Here is a 23,679-nt window from a genome sequence, read left to right as displayed (position 1 = left end):
TCTGCTGATCTAACTTTTGAGAACTAATATATGTGCCCAGCATTGACCAAAGGTAACATCAAGCACTTTTCAGAATATATGATTTTTCATATGTTTATGGTAAACCATTTGAAACATTATTGCACATTTTGATTATACAGTGATATCTGCTTATTGTAAGAAACTTAAAACAAAGAAATGCATGTAAAAAATAGAGACTAATTGAAAACCTGCCACACAATGCAATAACAACTTTTATTATTCTGACATATATCTTTCTAGACTGTACATAGTGTGTGTTTATATATACATAATTTTTTAATTACATAATATTATATTAAATTTATTTGGACTGTCCATAGCTCACTCTTACTCCATATTCCACCAAAACTGATAGGAAGCTTGTTTTTATTATCACAGATACTAAACTGCCTCCATCTTTTCTAGGCTTTTATGATACAGAAACAGAGAAATAAGTAAAAAAAAAAAAAGCAAAAGTGGAAGAACGAAGACAGGTGATTTGCTTCAGTTGGAGAATCTGGAGAGTGGTGAGATGTACAGATAGGACTCTGAAGATATTTTGCCGAGCACTGAAAATGAGAATTTCATACCATAATTACATGATAAATTTTCTACTGGACTCTATACTTTGAGTTGTTCTTTGAATTCATCTATTCAAGTTATTCGAAAAAATATTTTTTTCTAGTTAATATATTATGAGACCTCGTCAATAAGATTAATCCTTATCATTTTTTTTCTTTATAAAAATCTTTATTTTAACATTTAAAAGAAAGAATCACATGTTCATCCTGACAGCTTTACCAGATTTGGCCACCCAATAGTTACACACACACGTAGGTACTTGGAGGGTTACTGCGCGCCTCTTTCACTGATGGAGTCAGGGCGAGGTGGCCACTCCCTGCAGTAGGACCCGGAGTGGGTCCTCCACAAGGAGGCCTGATTCGAAACAGGCTGTGGGGAGGTCCAGGTGAACCTCACCTCCAAATTGTGAAACTAGTGACGCTGCCACAATTCCTGTGGCTACTTTCACTCCAGAGCGTACTGTTCACTTGAGTAGACTCGAGAGGGGAGGCCGAGGCGCCACCTGCGCAGTAGGCCTTGGTCTGCAGCGCCTCGGTCACGGGCAGGGCAGGCCGTCAGCAGTATCAGCAGCCCTGCCTCTCAGATTCCTCCCCCTGCACAATCCTTAAGACTGTTTGCTAGTTGAGTCTTTGCTTTTTTGGCTACTTGATGGTTTTGATGAGGTAGCCATGATCCACGGGTGTTCAAGTACATCCTTGAGAGGTGGCCTTTGGCTGGGATTATGTTTCAACAGTCTTGAAATGAGATCCCTGGCTCCCTCCGGCACCAGGGAATGTGAATTCAACCCGTGATATTCTTTTGTAGGTCTCTTGGTATGTGCTTGCCTCAAAAGGAGGCTTCCCAACTAGAAATTCATAGCAAAGAACCCCAAGGCTCCACAGATCCACCTTCTCATCATGCATTCGGCCTTCAATCATCTCTGGGGGCAAGTAATCCAGGGTGCCACACAGGGTGGTTCGCCTGGAGGATGGAGCATGTCCTGACCACCCAAAATCTGCAATCTTAAGCTCTCCAGCTGATCCAAGGAGTAGGTTCTCTGGCTTAATGTCTCTGTGAATGACTCTCTTTGAGTGACAGTAAGACAGGGCATCTGCCAACTCAGTGATATAAGTAGCAGTTCTCTGCTCATCAAACTTTGACAGTTTCTGAAGTTCTCTGTAGACAGCTCCAAGAGGTGCATATTCTAGAATTAGGTAAACTCTGGTGGCATCATGGAAATAACCATACAGCCTAAGAATATTTGGATGCCTAAGGTGGGACTGTATTTCTACTTCTCTTCTCAGCTGATGTTCAACTCCTGCTTTCTCCAGTTGAGCTTTAAATAATACTTTAATAGCCAGGAGAAACTTGCTTTGTTTTTCCCTTGCCAAGTAAACATTACCAAACTTTCCTTTACCCAGTGGGCGACCAATTTCAAAATCGTCCAAAGCCCATTGCCTTTTTTTTGATTCTTCATTTTTCTGTTTTGTTGCCAGTTCCTTTTCAGAATTATTTCCAGGGGCTGATGACGAGGGTTGCTCACTCTTTTGGGTATTATTCAGTGACCTAGAGGCAGGACGAGGGACACCAGTTGCCTGCAATTGCTTCTGCTTCAGATTCTGAGCTGGTTTATGGCTGGAGACGAGCTTTTGGGTTTGTGGAGGAACTCGCTGGGAAGAATTTGAAGGACACAAGACCCCCTGGGCCTGGCCACTATTTGCAGATAACGGATTCTGTGAAGGAACTTGTTGAGTCACCAGAACACGTTTTGGACCATCACCAAGTGCAATTGTAGTCTTAACAGGCCCTGCAATGCAGTTTTCTTTGGATTTGTCCATAATGCCTGTCGGCTCCAGCCTCTGACCCAAGCCGCTGAGTCCTCTGGAGCGCTCAATCCTTATAATTTTTAAAAGTTGCAACATAATATCCCACTCTATTTTTAAAAAGATTTTATTTTATTTATTTATTTTAATTTATGAGAGAGCATGCACGCAGGGGGAGGGAAAGGGACAAGCAGACTCTGCACTGAGCACAGAGCCAGATATGGGGCTCAATCAAATGACCTGAGATCATGACCTGAGCCAAAATAAGTAGATGCTTAACCAACAGAGCCACCCAGGCACCCCTCCACATTGTATATTTTAAGAGTTATTTAAACACCCTTCATCTGACACAATTTTAAGTTGTTTCCAATTTTCAAAAGTTAATGTTAGTATATAAAGCTGCATAGTTTCCCAACAATTGTATTGAAGTTATTTCCTAGTACAGTTTATGGGTGAAAAGCAATGCACTCTTTTGGTCTTTTGGTACCTGTTAGTCACTCTCCAAAAATGTTTGTATGTTCCTATTAACCATGAGAGAGAGGGTTGAGCTTCCCACACCCACACCAGTACTGATTATCTTCAATTTTGTTTTTAATTTGCTTATTGAACTGAAAAACACAAAAATGATAGATACTTTTAAATTCCATTGCTTGATAATGACACAGTATATCTGATCATAAATTTATTGACCAAAAATTATCATTGACATTAGGATGTGCTGAAGAAGCCAATAATTCTCATAGCAAACCCAGGAAATGTCCTTATTGTTTGCTTAAATTGTTTAAATGAAAACCTGGTTAAAACAACATAGTAAGAAACTGCTAGAGAGCACAATAAAATCCAGTAGAATGCTAACCCTTCCAGATAAATAGCTCTATTAAGAGAATGGCTTTTTATATACTAAATCAATTTTACCAGAATAATAAAAACCCCTTAAATGAATGTCTATGAAGGAAAAATAGTATAGTAATCAGTATCCAAGTAGATTCCCTTGAAGATCAAATAACTATCTATATTTTGAAAAGAACCTATTTTTTTTGTAGAGGCACAAAATTAATATTTCCAATATAGACTTTTAGCAAACAGCTCCATTTTATAGTTTTTCAAAGTCCACTTTTTTTAACATGGCCATTACATAAAAGTAAATACTTTCCTAATAGTTTTTGCTATAAGAACAATTCATCTAATTTTTCCTTTTCTAGACCTTTCAAGCCTTTACCCAGCTTTAGCAGGATTGGGGACTAGATTTCAACAATATTGTCTACATATCATGACATATCCTCAGGATATTGTTATTTCAAGAAGTAAAGAGAAAACTTGCTTATGTTATTTCAAAAGCCTTATTGTTTATTTTACTTTTGGTTTTTAGAGGAAATGATAGTTGTACATGTAAATACTAATTTCATAGGTCTTAATAAAGAATTTTTAACAACTTCAGTACCCCTTAAATGTTGATGTTGTCCAGGAGTCCCTTCTCGACCTTCTGTTTCTCTTCTCTGCAATGATCTTATTTAAATCCTACCCAAAACAAATTCATTATGCCCAAGAAGAAATCTTAATCTCTTTATCACCTCTCACATACATGCACATACACACACACACACACATACCTGCTCTTTTCTCCAGATTTTTTCTTGAACTGTTCCCTGTTCCAAACGAGTAAAGTCCTCCCAGACTTCCTTCCTAACACCAAAAATCGAATCAGTCACCAAGTCTTACTGATTTAATTTCCTAAGATTTTACTTATTTATTCATGAGAGACACAGAGAGAGAGAGGCAGAGACACAGGCAGAGAAGCAGGATCCATGCAGGGAGCCCCATGTGGGACTCCATCCCAGAACCCCAGGATCTCACCTTGGGCCGAAGGCAGGTACTAAACCACTGAGCCACCCAGGGATCCCCCTAACTATCTCTTTAATGCATCTTTTCCCCATGCCTATTGACACACCCTTAATTTAGATCTTGATTACTATAATAGCATTCTAAACTTCTTTCTTTCTTTTAATTCTAAACTTCTAATCTAAATTTTAGTCTTCCCCTAATCAATTCTCTTTAAAGCTATCAGAAGAATCATTCTAAAATTCAGATCTGATTTTGCACTGACCTTCTAGAAAGTATAAGCATAGATTTTTGAAACTCCTTAGTTTGACACAGAAGTCTCCATTTATTCTGATGCCTGCCTACACTGCAGTTTCATCTCCCAACACTCACCCACACACATCCTAGCTGTCAGCAATTCAGAATGGCTTGATGTTCCCTGAATTTGCCTTGTTCTTTCTCCTATTCATTCCTCTGCATGCATTATTCTCCTCTTCCTATTCTCCTTACCCTTTACTTTGGTGAGGTAGATCCATCAAGACTCAATTACATCTGACACTAATGATGTACTATATGTTGGCTAATTGAATTTAAATTAAAAAGACTCAATTAAAAATTCACCTCTCCCAAATAAGCCCTTCCTAAAACATGTTGTAATGGGTATTTCTCTATGATTTAATGGGAAACCGTGTTTACTCTTTTTCTTCTATTAAAAGGAAATCTCCTTGACAAAAAAAAAAAAAGTCTTTTTCTTCCATACATGTGTCCCCAACACCTAGCCCATTCCCCAGTCAAAATAAATCCTCAAAAAAAAATGAACATATAAGATAAGGAGCTCCTGTCTAGCAGGTATTTAAGGAGCAGCTAGATTCTCACCTAACAAAGGTGACTCAGAAAATGTTGAATGGGTAAAGTCTGTTTAGAACACTTAAATTATATTGTATACATAACTCAATTAATGAAATTAATTAAACAGTGCAAATGTATTTAGTTATTGTATCAAGTAGTTACTTGGATGGGGGGTACTTTTATCCTACCCAATACCACTAGTCCCTGAAAATTATCCCAAAACAATATAGACTAAGTAAAAAATATTATGCTTTATAGAAAATACAGCTGTTGGAAGACAATTCTTCATGGGCTGCTCTTATTTTCCTACAGTTCTGGTGAACAAAGGCCCCAACAATCTTTGCTCCAAACTATATTCCCAAGGACATTTGTGTAGTGAATTGTTGTGGAACATAGAGATAGTGTGCCCCTCTAGAGCAAAGGGCCAACCAAGTCTAGGTTGCTTCCCAGTATAATAAGGATAATATCTCCCTTCAGAACTAAAAGCAGGGGATCCCTGGGTGGCGCAGTGGGTTTGGCGCCTGCCTTTGGCCCAGGGCGCGATCCTGGAGACCTGGGATCGAATCCCACATCGGGCTCCCGGTGCATGGAGCCTGCTTCTCCCTCTGCCTGTGTCTCTGCCTCTCTCTCTCTTTCTCTCTCTCTCTCTGATTATCATAAATAAATAAAAATTAAAAAAAAAAAAGAACTAAAAGCAGGTTTGCTTGTATTCCATTAAGAAAATATCTGAGTTCCCTAACCTTAGGCTTCCTCAGATATGATGAAACCCATCTCTAGGTCCTTTCTTTTCACTTCCATGGGATTGGGCGGCAACAGGAAATCAGTCAAGCATGTATCTCATGTGACTTGCTATATAGTGGGTAATAAAGCCTTCTGTTTTATCCTGGGTATTTTGTTGCTTCTTCCAGCATCTCTGAGACTCTAACAAGCTGACTATTAGCCTGCAAACAGGATACATTCTCAGGACCATCATTGTTCTTAGAGTTACTTTGTAATAAGCCCTACCATTCAAACTATTACAAAGCCCATTTTGTCAAAAAACAAAAACAAAACAAAACAAAAACAAATCTGGAATAATTTCTAACCATAGGTTACCATGGAGCACACTTAGTTAACCAGCTGCATGCTTGGCCATAACTCCTTGAACATCTAAACATAGAAAATAACCATGATCAAGCATGATTCTTTTTATCTAGAATATACTGCTTCTTCCTAAACCAAAAACCATGATTCTTACCCTTGACTAAACTCAAGCTAGTCCATTCAGCCTGACTGGTTGATTACAGAAAGATTTCTTTTCCTCTGTCTTCTCAAGAATATTTACAAGAAGCGGCCTGTGCTCTTGGAGGATAGAGTTGATTAGGTCTACAAATTGTCAATCATATTCGGCATTCCCTCAGCATAACAACCTTCACCTCTGACTTGATTAAATTATTTGGAAGATGCCTGGAGCTCATGATGCTGAAAGCATGAATCAGCTAACTCTTTATTTGCTATAGTGCATAACAATACTTTATCATCAGTATAAAGGTATAAATAAATTTTTGTTTAAAATGACAAGCAACTTCAACCAAAGGCATTTTAATTCACTAAGGAGAATATTAGCTTAAGACAAAAATCAAGACTTCTTTGCAATGCCTGTGGTTTTAAATAAAAAGTGAGCACTTACTGATTAATTGATAAGGAAGCAGTTTAGCACAGTGGTTATCAAGCCTAGGTACACAACAGAGTCACTCAGGAAGCTAAATTTATTAATCAGATCCTTGAGGAAGCAGATTAGAATAATCCCTAGTTTGGAAATTCTTCCCCAGAAGAAACTGAGAAGTACTAAGAATTTGAACTTTTTGCTAGATGATGGTGACCATGAAACCTTTTGGAAATAATCATTATTGTACTTAATTTTCAATTAGAAGATTTGCTAAACAAAACCACATGTAGTAACTAATTTCCAAAGCAAAAATGATAATTCTGAGCTATGATTCTCAAGTATAAGTACCCGTTCTTAATATCAAAAAAACTTTTGACTATTACCCTAACAGTTGTGGTTTTCTAGGAAAGTAATTGAATTACATATAATAATTACATTATTATTAACATAAAATCTTTTAAAAATGTTTTATTTGGCTCCACGGGATATACATGTATTTGAAAAAGTGTATGGGTATATGAATGTATGTGAAAGAAAAGTATTTTTATTCAATCTGTAGATTACACTTGGTCTACCTAGAAATTCTCTAATTACTTCAAATATTCTTCTTGCTTCTTCCCAGGTATCTGGAGACACAACACCAAGAGTCACTTTTCAAGAGGATATAGTCCAAGTTTAAAGGTTGAGTTTTTGACAGTTAAAAATTACCAAGACATTAGAATAGTCATTAGATAGCATACATTTCTTATTACAATATGGAAGTACTCAAACTTGATAAAGCATCTTTTGATTTGTCCTATCACACCCCTCTCAGGTAGATCCCATTTACCTTCATTTTCTAAATGAGGATACTGAGATACAGAGAGGTTAAGTGAATTGCTTCAGGTTTTCAGAAGACATAGTTGAAAATTCCAAATTCCCTGACTGGCAGTGTCTTGTCTGATACACGAGACAGCACTGCCCCTCCCAGGCCACTAAAAGTACACACAGAGGAATGTTAGAAGCAGGATGGTGAAAGCTTATCTTTTGACAGTGGAGTGTGTGTTTGATGAATATCTGCGAGAGGTAGTATAGATCTCTTACTGATAAGATGAAATGGGACTGTACATATAAGAGTTAACTGCAGTGTAAATAAAATAAGATTAAATTGCATTCCGAAGAAAACAGCATTTGGAAGAAGAGGCCTAAAGATCAAAAGTGTCAAAAATGTGTTATAGAGCTATGAAAAAGAATCTTAAAAAGAAAAAAAGAAAAAAAATGTTATCAGAATACTTTAGGGACTGTCAAGTTAACCCACCTGTTATGGGCTGAATTGTGTCCCCCAAAATTCATATGTTGAAAGCCCTAACCCTCAGTATTTTAGAATGTGACTATATTTGCAGGTAGGGCCTTTTGAAAGGCACCTAAGTTAAAATGAAGTCATAAGGGTGGGCCCTAATCCAATGTGACTGATATTCTTATAAGAAGAGGGAATTTGGATACATGGACAGATACCAGAGGTGTGCATGCACATAGGGACAAGCAAATGAAGAGGCAGCAAGAGGAGGGCCATCTGCAAGCGGGAAGAGAGGCCTCAGGAATCTGCTAGCACCCTGATTTTGTACTTATAGCCTCTAGAACTGTAAAAAAACTAAATAAATTTATATTGTTTCAGCTACCCAGTCTGTGGCATTTTGTTATAGCAGCCTTTCCCAGAGTAGCACACACATTTTTGTAAATTAATCCAGAAAGGCAAAAGAATATGCCTAAGACTGCATAATGGTGCACTTGTTCACTGCTGCACTCCTGGGGTCCTTTCCTGAGTTTCGCACCTTTAGCAGATGCTGTCAGTGTCTCAGCCATCGCCTCCTGGGATTCACCTCTGCACATTAATTAATCAATTAATGCTGACATCCAAGATTCTGTCTGAGGGTTTTGTTTCTGACTTCATGTTCCCTTTCAGCCTGCATACAGAGTACAAATAGTTAATGCTCTGAGAAAGGCTCTAAACAAGTAATAGTCAAGGATTTGTTAAGTAAACACTCCAGATTCCTCATTCCATGGTTGGGATAACTATGAGGCTTCTTTTTACCAACTCCCAGAATTCTCCAATGGAATTTAGCTGGTTTGATAATGCATCTCTTGGAGGGATTCCTTCCCCTCCCTCTTATACTTTCCCATTTCCCTACCAACACTTTCTAGGATCATCTCCCAAATATTCTACTTTCACCCAAACCCTTGGTTGAGGTCAGCTTCTGGATGGAACTGAAACCAAAATACTGTCTCCGTGTCCCTCTGGCCCAAATCATCACCCCTATTAACACACTTGAGATCAGGCAGCAGGCCATTCCAGAAGGACCTGGGCAATCTCTAAAGCTTCTGTTAAGCAGAAAAAATTCTCCTTTAATGAAAGTATATTCCTCCCAACTTTGTAATAGTCCTAATACTTAAATTGCTTAATACTTACATTGTCTTTCAACTGTCAAGAAATGTCCGTCCTAAAATTACTTGTCATTGTTGACTCTTTCCTCTTGTTCTGTAAATGTGTTCATATTTGTCTCCTTAAAAAAATAATAATAATAATAACCCTTCCTTGACTCTGGCCTCCTCTAGTTTCTTCTCTGGCAAAAAGATGCAGTAAGCATACTGTCAAATCTAATGGATACCTTTCGATTTTTACCTTATACAGAAGCTTTAATGCAGTCTAAGTTTTCTTTTTCTTTTTTTTTTTTTTACTGTATAGCTTAAGATTTTTGACATACTTTCTTACTCCAATATCAGAAAACTATTCTCCTGTATTTTCTTAGAGCTTTAGTTTCAGTGTTTACATTTAGATCCTATTCTAGTTGGAATTTACATCATATAGGTAGAAAGGTCTTCACGTGTATGATGAAGTTGAACATTCACTTCTGAAACCCTTCTACCCAGCTTTTTTTGACTCTTCTCTCATCTGTTTCTGCTCCTACATTTCTAACCACTCATTTATATCTGCATCGTGTTTTCTCTTTCTGCCTATTCTGGGAATTCCCCAAGGCCTGACCCTGTTGCAAAGATACCTTAAAATCAACAAATTCAAAAGCCTTATTTTTCCCATCCCACCAATAAAACTTCCTGTTTCTCCAATATTTTGTTCTAGTCTGATTAATTATATTACTATCTACTCAATCACCCACGTCAGAAATACAACAGTAGTCTTAGATTTTCTTTTCATTGTTGCCTTAAATTACACTTCGATAAAATTAATCAAGTTCTGATTATTTTAGTTCCCAAATATTTATGATATCATGTCCTTTGGCCTCATCTATATCTCTCTACTAATCTGGTCAATGCAATCATAACATTTTCCCAAATCATTTAGATACCTTCTGTTTTCAGTATTGTGCCACTAAAACCCTTCCTTCATACTGTCCCCAGAGTGCTGTAATAGTGGTAGAAATTACTACTGCTCACCAATATTTCAAGCTTTTCTTCCTTCCATAGAAAAACTCTAGCCTGAAAAACAAACAAACAAACAAAAAAAACCTCTAGCCTGTTCAGACCTCTTGAAATTGAGTGGAGCCATGATGTCTTTGGGCAGTGGTATATGTGGGGAAGAGGTTCTTGCCTGGTAAAGGCGATGAAAAGTCTATGTGTGAGTTCCCAGTCTGTATCCCTATGCATTATCAACAACAACAACAACTAAAAAAGAGGGAAATGTGCAACTTTATTAGTCAGAGTTTCTCAGTGGATGTTTAGCTCTGAGTACACAGTTCCTCTAGCCAAAGCCAGAAAGATTTGGGGATTAATTTGTTACCACACCTTAAAAGCCTACCAGGACTGATGGAACATTTAAAATTGTGGTCATGTTACTCTCCTATATAAAATTGTCCAGTGTTTTCTAGTTGTTCTGAAAGTATGCTGTCAATGTCTTACCTACTAGAAGAAGGACTTTCAGATGTGGCCTCCGATTATCTTCATCACTAATGCTCAGTACCTTCACTTTATATATTAATATACTGAATTTTTTTATATCCCATACAATTCATACCTTCTCATTTTGTCCATACTGTTATCTTTATCTTGTTTTTCTATTATTTAATTGGAGAGCTTCTATTCAAACTTTAAGATTTCATTCTAACATCAACACCACAAAGAAGTTTTCTTTAAATTTTCAAGCTGATTGTAAACTTCTCACATAAAATTATTCTAAGACAAATAATTACAAATAAAAGTTTTAGTCATTTAATCAGACTTATTTTCTTCACAAGGCCAAAATGCATCATTTTTTATTCATATGTGAATTGAATTGATCAGGTTTATTTTAAAATAAACATAATTAAAAACATGCACCTGTTTCAGTGTATTTATGCCTTTTGTTTATTTAACTATCCATTCATTCCATACACTTTTAAGAAAGTAAGGAATCTTACTAAGCATCGGAAAAATTTTAGTCTCTTAGTCCAAGAAACCATAGCTATACCCTGTAGTGACTTCTTTATTTGTTCCCCATTGCTATCTTTGTCTGCTTATATCTTTTCTTCCAAACAGCAACCAAGGGGATCTTTTTAAAAAGTGTATCACATATCTCCTCAGTTGAATAAACATGGTTTGTTATTAGAAACAAAATTCAATACCTTTATTATACTGAATCATAGCTCATGTGATTAAACCCACTACCTCTCTAATCTCATCTCTTCCTATCCCTCTCTTGATCACTCTGATCCAGTAACATCCTTCATTTGACATGTCTCAAATATCCTGTTATGAATTGAATCATGTTCCCTCCAAACTTCATACTCCTGAAAACCTAACTTCTAATATGACTTTATTTCGAGATGGACCTTTAAAAGGGTAAGTAAGGCTAAGAGAGGTCATAGAATATTTATGATGTTTTAGTTCTTGTTATGGATGCTAGTTACCCACATATGTCCTCTTTGACAAGTTGTATTCTTATAATCTGTGTATATTTAAGAGTTTTAAGTTTCAACAGAAAGATTACTGACAGGGATCCCTGGGTGGCGCAGCGGTTTGGCGCCTTCCTTTGGCCCAGGGTGCGATCCTGGAGACCCGGGATCGAGTCCCACGTCGGGCTCCCGGTGCATGGAGCCTGCTTCTCCCTCTGCCTGTGTCTCTGCCTCTCTCTCTCTCTCTCTCTCTGTGACTATCATAAATAAATAAAAATTTAAAAAAAATTAAAAAAGAAAACAAAAAAAAAAAACAAAAACAAAAAAAAAAAGAAAGAAAGAAAGAAAGATTACTGACAGAAGTCACTGACTGACCTAAAACTTAACAAAGTACTTCTCTGATCATATTATTTTTTTATATATGTGAAGGCTGATTAATCACTCAAATCAGGACACCTTTGAGAGTGAATGAGAATGCTATTAATAATTACAACAAGACCATCCTAGGCAACCCACAACATGTGGTTACCTGTTAGACACCTTAATGATTCTTTTCTTTACTCCTGTCATAATTACTTATCAACAGGACTGCCAACTTTTTTTTCTCACTCCTTTTAAGCATTTTGAGGCCTGAGATGAAGTCATAACTTCTCCAAATGCCCCAGAATAGCTAGAAAAATAAAAATGATCGCACCAATATAAAAATTTAAAATAACAACCTTTGCTCTATTAAGATAAATGCCTTTGACACTCATGAATGTTCAAACCAAGTCCTCAAAAATATTGATTGTGATGATTAAGAATGTTGACAATAATGTGAAAAGCAGGGTTAAGACAGAAAGCAGAACATCATAAAGCCCCTCAAGAAAAGACGGCGAAGGCCAGTCTCATTGTAAGAATATAAAACTACTTCCAAAGGCAAAAATAAAAGTATTTCTTTGCATATGTATAAGAGTCTTTTGCTCAAAAATTGTGTTCACTTTAACAATTTACCCATTAATGAACCTAAAGTTAGCAGGTTATACAATGTCACAGGAGACAATAATTTGTGCACCAATTTCTCAGTTATTCATTTCTCAAGCATTTTTATAGTATGTGAGAAGTGACAGTTAAAAGGAAAAATTTGAAAATTACTTTTTAGTGGTCTAACAGGCTAAGTCTACCAAAATCAAAGGGAAGAAATAGATTTAAATATGTATAGTTTTCCATTATCTGACTAACATACTTTCTTAGGATTAAAGAGGGAGAGGGGAGTAGGAAGTCTTCCAGAGCAGAGGACAGCATTCTAATTACCATGGTACACAAACAAGCAACACATCACAGAAAACAGCCTTAGGAAGGGATCCAGCAAAGTTCTAAGCTTCTATCATTCCTCATCTCTCTCGCTGTGGCCTTCCACGCTGCTCGCAGCATGGTTTCTCCAACAGGACAAGCCACTGGAGGGTGCTTCTCTCCACATATTCTCTCTTGTGGCCTCCACAGCCTCAACCTTCCCACTCTCAGCAGAGACTGGTCAAGCACAACCTTTAAAAAAAAATAATGGTTCAATTGATTTCTTAACAGTTGATGAGATACTTTCTACAGTGCTCTAAATTATTGTTGTGCTGAACCCTTTTTCACTCCTGACCTTTAGTGGCTTCACTTCACATTGATTTTCACCATTTCTGATGTGATTGGAATGAGAATGAGTCCAGCAGGAGCAAAAGCCCATCCATAAGAGCAGTTTTTCAAATACCTATTTATAGCTTACCTGTGCAAAAGCAAGATTTGAATCTGATTATGAAGAATCAGGAAAATCCCTTCACTTTTTCCCAGTTTCCCAAATAAATACAAACTCATGGGAAACCACTAACAGGCCTTATCTGTTCTCACAAACTTTTATCTCTGTTGATCCCGGGCTCAGTTACATCAGAATATTTTACTTTTGGAAACATCACTTATCAATTCCTTCCAGCATGAAAAGCATGTATAAAGTGAGTACCTGAGCTGTGCCCCAAGGCAATATTAAACATCCCCTTCCTACTAAATGATTTTCTGTCAGCTAGTGTGTTTGGCACCCTTGGGAAAGGCAGAGATTCATTTATAGAGAATTATGTTGCACAGTCATAAATTTAATCCACCAAATCAATAGCATTTAGATTTTTTTTAAAGATAACCAAGGTGCTATCAATAAGGGTAAAAAAATCTCCATTCTGTACAGTTAGATCATTTTTGCTAATCTAATTATTTGGCAATTGAAAAACTACAGTGTTATAACCAAAAATCCCAACTGGATATGTTAAAACAATAGAATGTAAAGCCTCAGAAAGTGTCAATCAGAAAACTTCCAAGAATGATTCATCACCATTTTCAGGATATGATATTAAAGATGGTCTATCTCTATATACCAGACGTGAAGGAAGCAGATAAGTGGCTCTAAACTGGCTGCAGTAGTGATCAGATAATATGGTACATTCATTCCTCTGTCATGAATCATGGAGTTTTATACTATCCACTTAATATCCTCCTGCATTTTACAGCCTAATGCAAGAATGTCAAACATTCTAATTCACCAAAGGACAAATGAATCATAAATGTTACAATCAGATACAGGTCTCACTGTTTATAGGCATGTTGAGGTGGCAGAGACATGACACCTTCATTTAAAACTAGCATGGATTTCTGACTGATGCAGTTTTTGACAAAGAACTCATGTATTTCTGTGCTGCAAATAAAAAATTGTTTCTGTCACAAGTGGTTGGGAATGGCCACTTGCAGAGGCCTGTCTTTAAAGGCTGTTTCTTCATCTACAAAGATTTCTTGACCAGTTCTCATTCTTAGTACTACTAATTTGGATATGTTTTGGTGCATTTCAACATACCAGTGAAAAAGGAAAAAATGTTTTTCAGCTGTCAGATAAGAAAGTTCTTCTTTCAGTGTCTTTGGTCTGTGGCTCTACACTAAGATCTGTAGTCTTTGCAGCTACATGTGAAGTTTGGGTAAGAAAGATGAATTGTGCTATTAGAAGAGTTTAAGCAGGAGCACACATTACAAATTAAACTAAAAGAATTTCTGTGCAGCCATGTTTAGGTGATGGGTCATAGTAGTTAGTCTACTAGATTCATAATTTATAATCTCTATTTAGAGTCGGTTAGCTGTGTTTCCTCCTCAGCAAACTGGGGATAACACTAGCATTTATCTCAAAATATATCATAAGAATTAAACAGAAAAATGTTTAAAAGTGCTTACTTAAAAACAAAGAATCCAGTATAGTTTTTTATACAAGAAATGGAAGTTGATACCACTGCTATCAATAAAGGCATTAACCAGCTCAGTACTCAAGTAGCCAATTTCTTATTTCTACAACATCTGTTGTTTGTTTCTCAAAATGTTATTTTAAGAGAACTAGTGCCAGCAGCAAGCACACAGCACTAAGACTGTCCAAGAACTTTAATTTCTACTGCCAATGGAAATTGCAAACTATGATTTAGGTGCAATTAAAAAAATTATTTATTTACTCAAAATCCAAAAAGTCTGCAAAAATACATGTGAAGAAATTATTTTACAGATGAAATGACCTCTAATCAAGTTCATATAACTTGAGAACAGAAGTGGAACTTGAGGCTAGAGCCTATATATCTTCAAACACATATTTAACCTAAATAAAGTGCACTCTATTAGCCTATGTACTATCACAAGCAGTTTGTAAAGGAGATAAAAATAAAGAAAAACATCTTATGCTTCTAATACTACACAATTTTAATTGGAGTTTATAAGAAAAAGAGAAAGAAAAGAAAGGAGTTTATATGAAACCTGAAAGTACAGCTGTAAATCAATGATTCCTTAGAGGTAACAATGAAATTAGTTATTAAGATAGCACCAATTATTGATATTATCATTTATTATTCACTGTTTTATATATGTGAGCCAAACACCTATAGGTTCCAGATTCTGTGCTAAGCTTTAGTGGGAAAAAAAGAATGAGAGCTACCACTCTTGTGCCCAAGTAGATCACATTTTTTATAGGACAGAAATATGTGAACAATAACCATAAAGGATAAATCTGTGGATAGAAGTGCAATGCTGGGAAAAAGCGAGATGGAAGATACCATTCTGCATGGAAAAACAGGAGAAAGCTTCCTTAAAGGAGAGGGATTTGGAAGGTAAATGAGGGTTCACTAGATAGAGTAGGAGAGAGGGAAAGATGGATGATTATATTCCAAATAAGTGCAAAAGAGCAGTATACCAAGAATAATGAGCAACTTGAGGTCCCTAGGTCCCAGTGTTGAACATGAAAGAAAAGAAGGTGCAGCTAAAGGTGAAGTTAGAGAGGGAAGAAGGGCTTAAGTCACTGCAAATCTTAGCCCAGGAAATAAACAACTAAAATGTATGGGGAAAGAAGAATGATAAAAGCTAAAAGAGATTGAAAATTATCTAGCAATATCACTCTCATTAAGTGGTTCAGCTTCACTGAAGACATAAAAATCTTTGTGATCAGGAAGCATAAAATAGCAAACAATTACTAATCCAAGATTTATTAACTTTTTAAATTTAATTTAATTTTTAAATTCCAGTATAGCTAACATAGAGTATAATATTAGTTTCAGGTGTACAAAATAGTGATTCAACAATTCCATACATTACCTAGTGCTCATCACAAGTGTACTCCTAAATCGTCATCTCTTTCACCCATCCTCCACTCCAATATTTAGATAAAAGAGAGGATGTGTGGTAATGGAAACATCTCAAGGAAAATACAGTTTCAAAAAAAAGATTGCTAAGTTAAGTATTATGTAGCTTTCTGTCAAACACACAGTCTGGAATATAAACATATTTCCTAATTTCCCCATATGCACATGATGAATCTTATAACCAGCTCCATCAACCAAAACACATCAGCACATTATGAAGAAGTGCTGATTTAAAAAAAAAAAGGTAAAATGCAAACAAAATGAATAACTCCAGAGAGAAAAATTAGAAATTTTTCCCAAGCATAAAATTTTAGAGAAAGCTTCTGCCATTATAAATTTAAAATACCTCTCCTGATTTCTACTTTCACTCTGATATATCAAGAGCATGGAATTCATCACATGCATCCTTACAGAAAAAAAAAAAAAGCTGAGAAAACTAAAAGTCAATTACCAGGTAGACCTACTGGAGAACTGAATTTGCAAGATCAAAAAACACCCAAAATTTAGAGACAAGTACATCTAGAGAGCCATAGCAACAGAAATCTGTTTATCTGGAATAGAAGCTACTACCATAAACTAATAAGAACATGTGTTATATAATTTTTATAAATTCTGGGAAGCTAAATGTGGACCAGCATGACAGTGAGAAACCTCTTGGGCTGTAATCTCAAGGGCATCCCCACATTTTTGTGGGCATTACCATCAGAAAACCACCAGGTTCTCATGGGGAAGATCCAAGAGAGTCCCTCTCAACCACGGCAGGGGTATGGAAAAAAAAAATCTATGGTAAAGCACAACAACTCACTCCAAACAAAAATCTGCTTTCCAAGGAAACATATTTACCATCATATAGTTTGAAACTTTATCCCTATTGGCAGAAGGGAATTCTTCCCTACTAGAGATCCTTCAACTTTTCTGTCCCCTTCAAGGAGAAAAAATACATACTCAACAAAAGATTGGGTTTCAAGAATAGATTAGGGACATGTAACCCAGGAAAAAGAGGAGGTAAGGAGGTTTAAAGGAGACATACCAATGCAGGAAAAACTTGGGTTCACAAGTCCACTCGTGAAGTCCAAGTCTGACTTGGGAGTCATAGAACCACTAAAAATCTGAAACATAATTAAAAAGATTATAAAATATTTCCTTTATCCTCTACTCTCACACTACCTAGAAAAATAGATCACAGCTGAAAGAACTATAAGACACAGATTGTCTCTAGAGCGGAGTGTTTTGAGAAGCCCAAACTGATAGGAGAAATAAGACTTTAGAGGAACCCAAAGTTTCTATCACTTATGGCTATAGCAAACATTAAAAATAGCCCACTTTCTGGGATGCCTGGGTGGCTCAGCAGTTTAGCGTTTGCCTTCAGCTCAGGGCATGATCCTAGGGTCCAGGATTGCGTCCTGCATCGGGCTCTCTGGGTGGAGCCTGCTTCTGCCTCTGCCTGTGTCTCTGTTTCAAAATTCATGGCAAACATCAAAATAGATACTAGAAACTCAGAGAATAAAAAGCAGAACAAATACCCAGAAATCTACACCTAGGCATTTATAGCAGAATTTTCTATCCAAAGATGGATGAGAGAGAGAGAGAGACAGAGAGAATCTTGAAAGAAGATAGAGAAGGAATAAAGCTTACCTATAAAGAAACATGGATAAAAATTATAGCAGATTTCTCATCTTAAGATATAAGCCAGAAAAGAACTATTTAAAGTCTTGAAAGAAAAGACCTATCAACCTGGAATTCTATATCCAGAAAAAATGTCATTCAAAAGTGAAAAAGAATCAGTATTTCATAGGCTGAGAAATACTGAGTAAATTCTTTGCCAGGAGATGTGTCTTCAAAAAATATTAAGGATATTCTTCAAGTAGAGAGAAAATTATACAGCTAAGAAAATAAAACATTGGATTTAAAAGAGGGAGAGAGTATAGAGAAGTAATACATGAAAACAAATGAAGTCTTTCGTATCGCTTATTTTTATATGATCTAAAGATAACTTTTTTTGCTTAAAGTAATTCCATATTGACAAGGTATGGATTTGTAATATGGTTGACTCTAATATCACATAGGACAAAACAGAGAAATTCAAATACTCTAAATTACCTTTATTGCACATAATGTGGTATAGTGTTATTTGAAGGTAGATTGGTTAAAAATGTATTTTGCAAACTTTAGGCCAACCACTAAAAAGGTAAAAAAAAAAAAAAAAAAAAAAAAAAGAACCACTACAAAGTCAATGACATGATAAAAGAGTAGATAACATGGAATAATATGAAATAATTATAACAGAGAAGAAAGAAGGAAAAAACCAAATACACAGAATAGAAAATAGTTGAAAAACATGGTATATGTTAATTCAACTATACCAATAATCACATTAAGTTTGAATGCTCTAATTAGACCATAAACAACAGAGATTGTCATATGGATTAGAAAAAAAATAACTAATTATATATAAGTTAGAAGAAATTTACTTTAAATACAAAGATTCAGGGGCACCGGGGTGACTCAGTTGGTTAAGCATCTGCCTTTTCTGCTCAGGTCATGATCCGGGGATCCTGGGATCAAGTCCCACATCAGGATCCCTGCTCAGCAGAGTCTGCTTCTCCCTCTGCCCCTCCCCGCACTGGTGCATATGCTTACTTTCTCTCTCTCTGGAAAAATAAATAAAAATCTTTAAAAATAAATAAATAACAAAAATTCAGATAGTTAAAAACTAAAGGGATGGAGAAATACATATTACTATCTATATTAATTTCAGATAAAGCAAATTTAACTAAAAGGAATATTATCAAGGATAAATGGTTACATTATATAATGAAGAAGGAATTAATCTACCAAAAGGCATAGCAATCGTTAATGTGTATATGCCTAATAATCTAGCCTTAAAATATATGAGGCACAAAAAAGTCTTAGAACCATAAGAAAATAGACAAATTCACTGTTGTAAGTAGAGGTACCTCTCTTTAAGTAATTGATAGAACAAATAGATAAAATGTCCATAAAGATACAACACTATCAACCTATTTAACATACCTGACATGTATAGAATACTCCACCCACCAAGAGCAGAATAAAGATTCTGTTCAAGATCACAAAGACTAAGCAAGAAATACTATCTGTTGGATGATAAGAAATACCTTAATCAATTTAAAAGGATGAAAATACCTATGAAGTGTATTCTCAGACCACAATGGCATAAACTAGAAATAAATAACAGCAAGACTGCTGGAAAATCCTAAACATTGGATATTAAATAACATACTTCAAAATCATTAATGGATCAAAGAAAACTCAAGAGAGATGCTTAAGTGTTGTGAAAGCTAATTCAACTTATCAAATGTTATGGATGCAGCAAAACAAAAATAGAAACTGTGAGGGAAATTTATATATGTTAAAGGGATATATATTATTAAAGGGATATATTAGAAAAGAAGGCAGAACTCAAATGAATAATCTAGGAGTTTACTTCAGGAAACTAGAGAAAGAGAAACAATGTAAGCCTGAAACAAGCTGAAAAAAATGAAATTATAGAAATTACAGTAAAAATCAATGAAATGGGAATAAAAAAATAATAGAAAAGATAAAAATAAAAAGCTGTCTCTTTGAAAAGGTCAATAAAATTGATAATTCTCTACCATGCTAACCAAGAAATAAAGAGAGGAGGAACCATTTACTATTATAAGAAATGAAAGAGAAGCCATTACTACTGATTCCACGATCATTAGAAAGATAATAAAGGAATGCTATGGAAAACTCTCTGCCCATCAATTTGATAACTTAAATGAAACTGACAAATTTCTTGAAAGACACAAACAACTAACACTCACCTAAAGAAGCAATAAATAATCTGAATAGAGCTATCTATATCTACTAAAGAAATTGAATCAATAATTAAAATTGTCAAAAAAAGAAAGCACTAGGCCTAAATGGTTACACTGGTGGGTTCTACCAAACGAGGGGTGCCTGGGTGGCTCAGTTGATTAAGCATCTGCTTTCAGCTCAGGTCATAATCCTAGGGTACTGGGATAAAGCCCTGCATCAAGCTCCCTAGTCAGCTGGGAGTCTGCTTCTCCGTCTCTCTCTGCCTCTCCCATTGGCTTATGGGCTCTCTCTCTCTTTATCAAATAAATTAAGTTAAATTAAAAATAAAGAAATATTAAAAAAAAAAGAAATGATACCAATTCTCCACAATCTGTTCTAGAAAACAGAAGCAGATGGAACACAGAATGGACCTCATTCTGTGAGGCCAACATTACTCTACTACCAAGATCAGATTAAAGACATTGCGAAAAAGAAAAATAACAAATTATTGTTTTTCATGAAAAGAGATGCAAAAATCTTGAATGAAATGTTAACTAATCAAATCCAGGAATGTATACAAAGAATTATAGATCATGACAAAGTGGTTTTTTATTTCAGGTATACAAGACTTTTAATATTTAAAAAAATAATAATGTAATCCATGATAAAAATAAGCTGAAGAAAACTCATATGAACATCTCAATCAATGCAGAAAAAAATCACAGTCATTTATGATTGAAAACTTTCAACTTCAGAAATAGGGACTTCTTCAATTTGATAAATTGCATCCACAAAAATTCTACAGTTAATAGCATACTTAATGATGAGGAACTGGATACTTTTCCCCTCAAGATCAAGAGTAAGACAAGGGTGCACTATCTCATCACTGCTATTCAACATTATACTAGAAGTCATAGATAGTGCAGTAAGATAAGAAAAGGAAATAAAAGGCGTACAGATAGGAAAGAAAGATATAAAACAGTTTTGTTTGCAGATGACATGATTGTTTATCACCAATAATTGAAAAAATAAAAAAATAAAAACTCCTGGAAAAAAATATGCAATTATAGCATGGTTGCACAAAGTATGCACGTTAATACACAAAAGTTAATTGTTTTCAGTAATGAATAATTGAATTTTGAATTAAAAAACAATTTGAAATTATAGCAGTACCAAAAATGAAAACCCAATATAAATCTAAAAAATATTTATATGCTCTAATGTCCAAATTACAAAGCTCTGATGAAAAATTTTAAATAATATCTAAATAAGTGGAGATATAGTCCATATTCATAGGTTAGAAAATCTAAATTACTGGGATGTCAATTATTCCTACTTTATACTAAGATTCAATTCAACCTCAAACAAAATTCTAGCAAGCTATTTTGTAAACATCGCCAAACTGATTTTAAAATTTAAAGTTTACATTAATGGTTTAACCATCAATTGTTAGATACACTACCAAAAGCACAATCCATCAGAGAAAAAAAATGACAAAAATTATTATGTTTTTGAACCTCTGCTTTGAGAAATACACTGCTAAGGAAATCAAAAGACAAAAAGCCAAGAATAGGCAACACAATACTAAAGAGCAATAAAACTGAAAATCTCACATTAACATGATTTTAAGATCTAGTATAAAGCTATGTTATCAAGATGATATGGTGCTGGTGAAAGACTAGACACATACATCATAAAGGGACCCCAGAAACAGACTCACATGAATATATTCAACTGATTGTTGTAAAGGACTATAAGCAACTCAATGGAATAAATAGTCTTCTTCTTCTTCTTCTTCTTCTTCTTCTTCTTCTTCTTCTTCTTCTTCTTCTTCTCTTCTCTTCTTCTTTCTTCTTCTTTCTCCGACCAAAGAAGAGAGAAAGAAAGTGTGTGCAGGGCAGAGGGTTGGGGGCAGAGGGAGAGGGAGACTCTTAAGTAGGCTCCATGCTAAGCATGGAGTTCAATCTCATGACTCTGAGATCATGATCTGAGCCAAAATCAAGAGTCGGACACTTAACCAGTTGAGCCATCCAGGTGCCTTTAAATACAGTCTTTTCAACAATGATGTTGTGTGTGTGGTAGATAAAATAATGCCTCTCATTCCTCAAGATGTATACATTCAAATCCCAGATCCTGTGAATAGTTGCCTTATATGATAAAAAGGATTTTGTAAATGTGATTAAGTAGAGAATCTTGACATGGGGAGATTATTTTGGATCACTCAGATGAGGCCAAATAATCACAGGAGTCTTTTATAAGAGAGAAGCATAAGAAACTGACTTAACAATAGAAGCAGAGATTTGAATATGTTTGCTGTTCCTTTAGAGATGGAGGAAGTACCCAGGAGCCAAAGAATTCAGGTGGCCTCTAAAAGCTATAAAGACATAGACTCTAGAAGTAACACAGCCCTCTAAGCCCATTTTGGATTTCCAATTGCAAGAACTGAAAGAAAATAATCTGTGCTGTTTTAAGCCACTACATTTGTCGCATTTTGCTGAAGCAACAGTAAGGAAATAATATCTATGCAAAATAATGAGTCTTGGCACAAACCTTACACCTTTCATAAATATTGAGTCAAAATAGATCATAAACCTACATGAAAAATGCAAATTTACAGAGCTTATAGAAGAAAATAAAGGAAAAAAGTCTAGGTAGATGATCTTTGATTTGAGCATTAATTTTTATATACCATACCAGAAACACAACCCATCAATAACAAAACAACAAAGAAGATAAAATGATCTTTATTAAAAGTTTTCAAACCCCTGCATTGAGGAATACACTAGTAAAAGAATCAAAAGACAAGTGTGATATACTAAATAATTCCTCTTCCCAAAATGTCTACATCCTGTGAATATGTTACATTATATGGCAAAAGGGATTTTGCAGATGATGAGATTATCCTGAATTATCTGGGTGATCCCAGTGTAAACACAGGGACCTTATAAAATGTGGGAAGAAGAATCAAAGAGAGAGAAAGTAAAATACTATGCTGCTGGCTTTGAAGATAAAGGATAGAGTCATGAGCCAAGGAATGCAAGTGGCCTCTATAAACTTGAAAAAAGAAAGAAATAGATTCTCCCTAAAATCCCTAGAAGGAACATAGTCTGAAACACCATGTTTGTAATTTCTGCTGTCCAGAATAAGAGAATAAGTTTATATTATTTAAGTCACTTAGTTTGTATGATTTATTGTAGTATTAGAAAGCTAAAATCACAAGCCATAGACTGGAAGAAAAGTTATGCAAAAGTACATCTCATAAAAAGATTTGTATCCAAAATATACAAAGAATCTTTAAAAAAAATCTATAATAAAAAATAAAAATCCAACTAAAATAATAAGCAAAGAACTAAAAAGATACCTCACCAGAGAGACAAACATATGATTTTTCAAAAGCATGTGAAAAAAAGCTGAACTCATTAAACAATTTCAAATTAAAACAACAATGAAAAAAAGCCACAATGAATTGTCACTAGACATCCTAGGAAAATAGCTAAAATCAAAATCTGACAGTGTCAATTACTGACAAGGATGCAGACCAACAGGAGTTCTCATTCATTACAGGTGGAATGGAATGATATAGTCATTTTGGAAGACAGTTTATTAGTTATTTTACAATGCTAAATATAACTTTACCATACAATCTA

The 23,679-nt window shown here is 35.3% G+C and overlaps 1 protein-coding gene across 1 annotated transcript; it reads right to left on the bottom strand.

Annotated features, from left to right (window-relative positions):
• Positions 1-1,186: 1,186 nt before the first annotated feature.
• Positions 1,187-2,399, bottom strand: LOC129506736 (aurora kinase A-like). Its single transcript, XM_055320705.1, is given in 2 exon segments — positions 1,187-1,349; positions 1,351-2,399. Coding segments are annotated over 2 exon segments (1,212 nt in total).
• Between the last annotated feature and the right edge of the window lie 21,280 nt (positions 2,400-23,679).

Source organism: Nyctereutes procyonoides, unplaced genomic scaffold (genome assembly GCF_905146905.1).
Source record: "Nyctereutes procyonoides isolate TBG_1078 unplaced genomic scaffold, NYPRO_anot_genome, whole genome shotgun sequence".
NCBI classification, from domain to species: Eukaryota; Metazoa; Chordata; class Mammalia; order Carnivora; family Canidae; genus Nyctereutes; species Nyctereutes procyonoides.
Note: the sequence above shows the minus strand (reverse complement) of the source record. Positions and strands in the feature narration are given on the sequence as shown.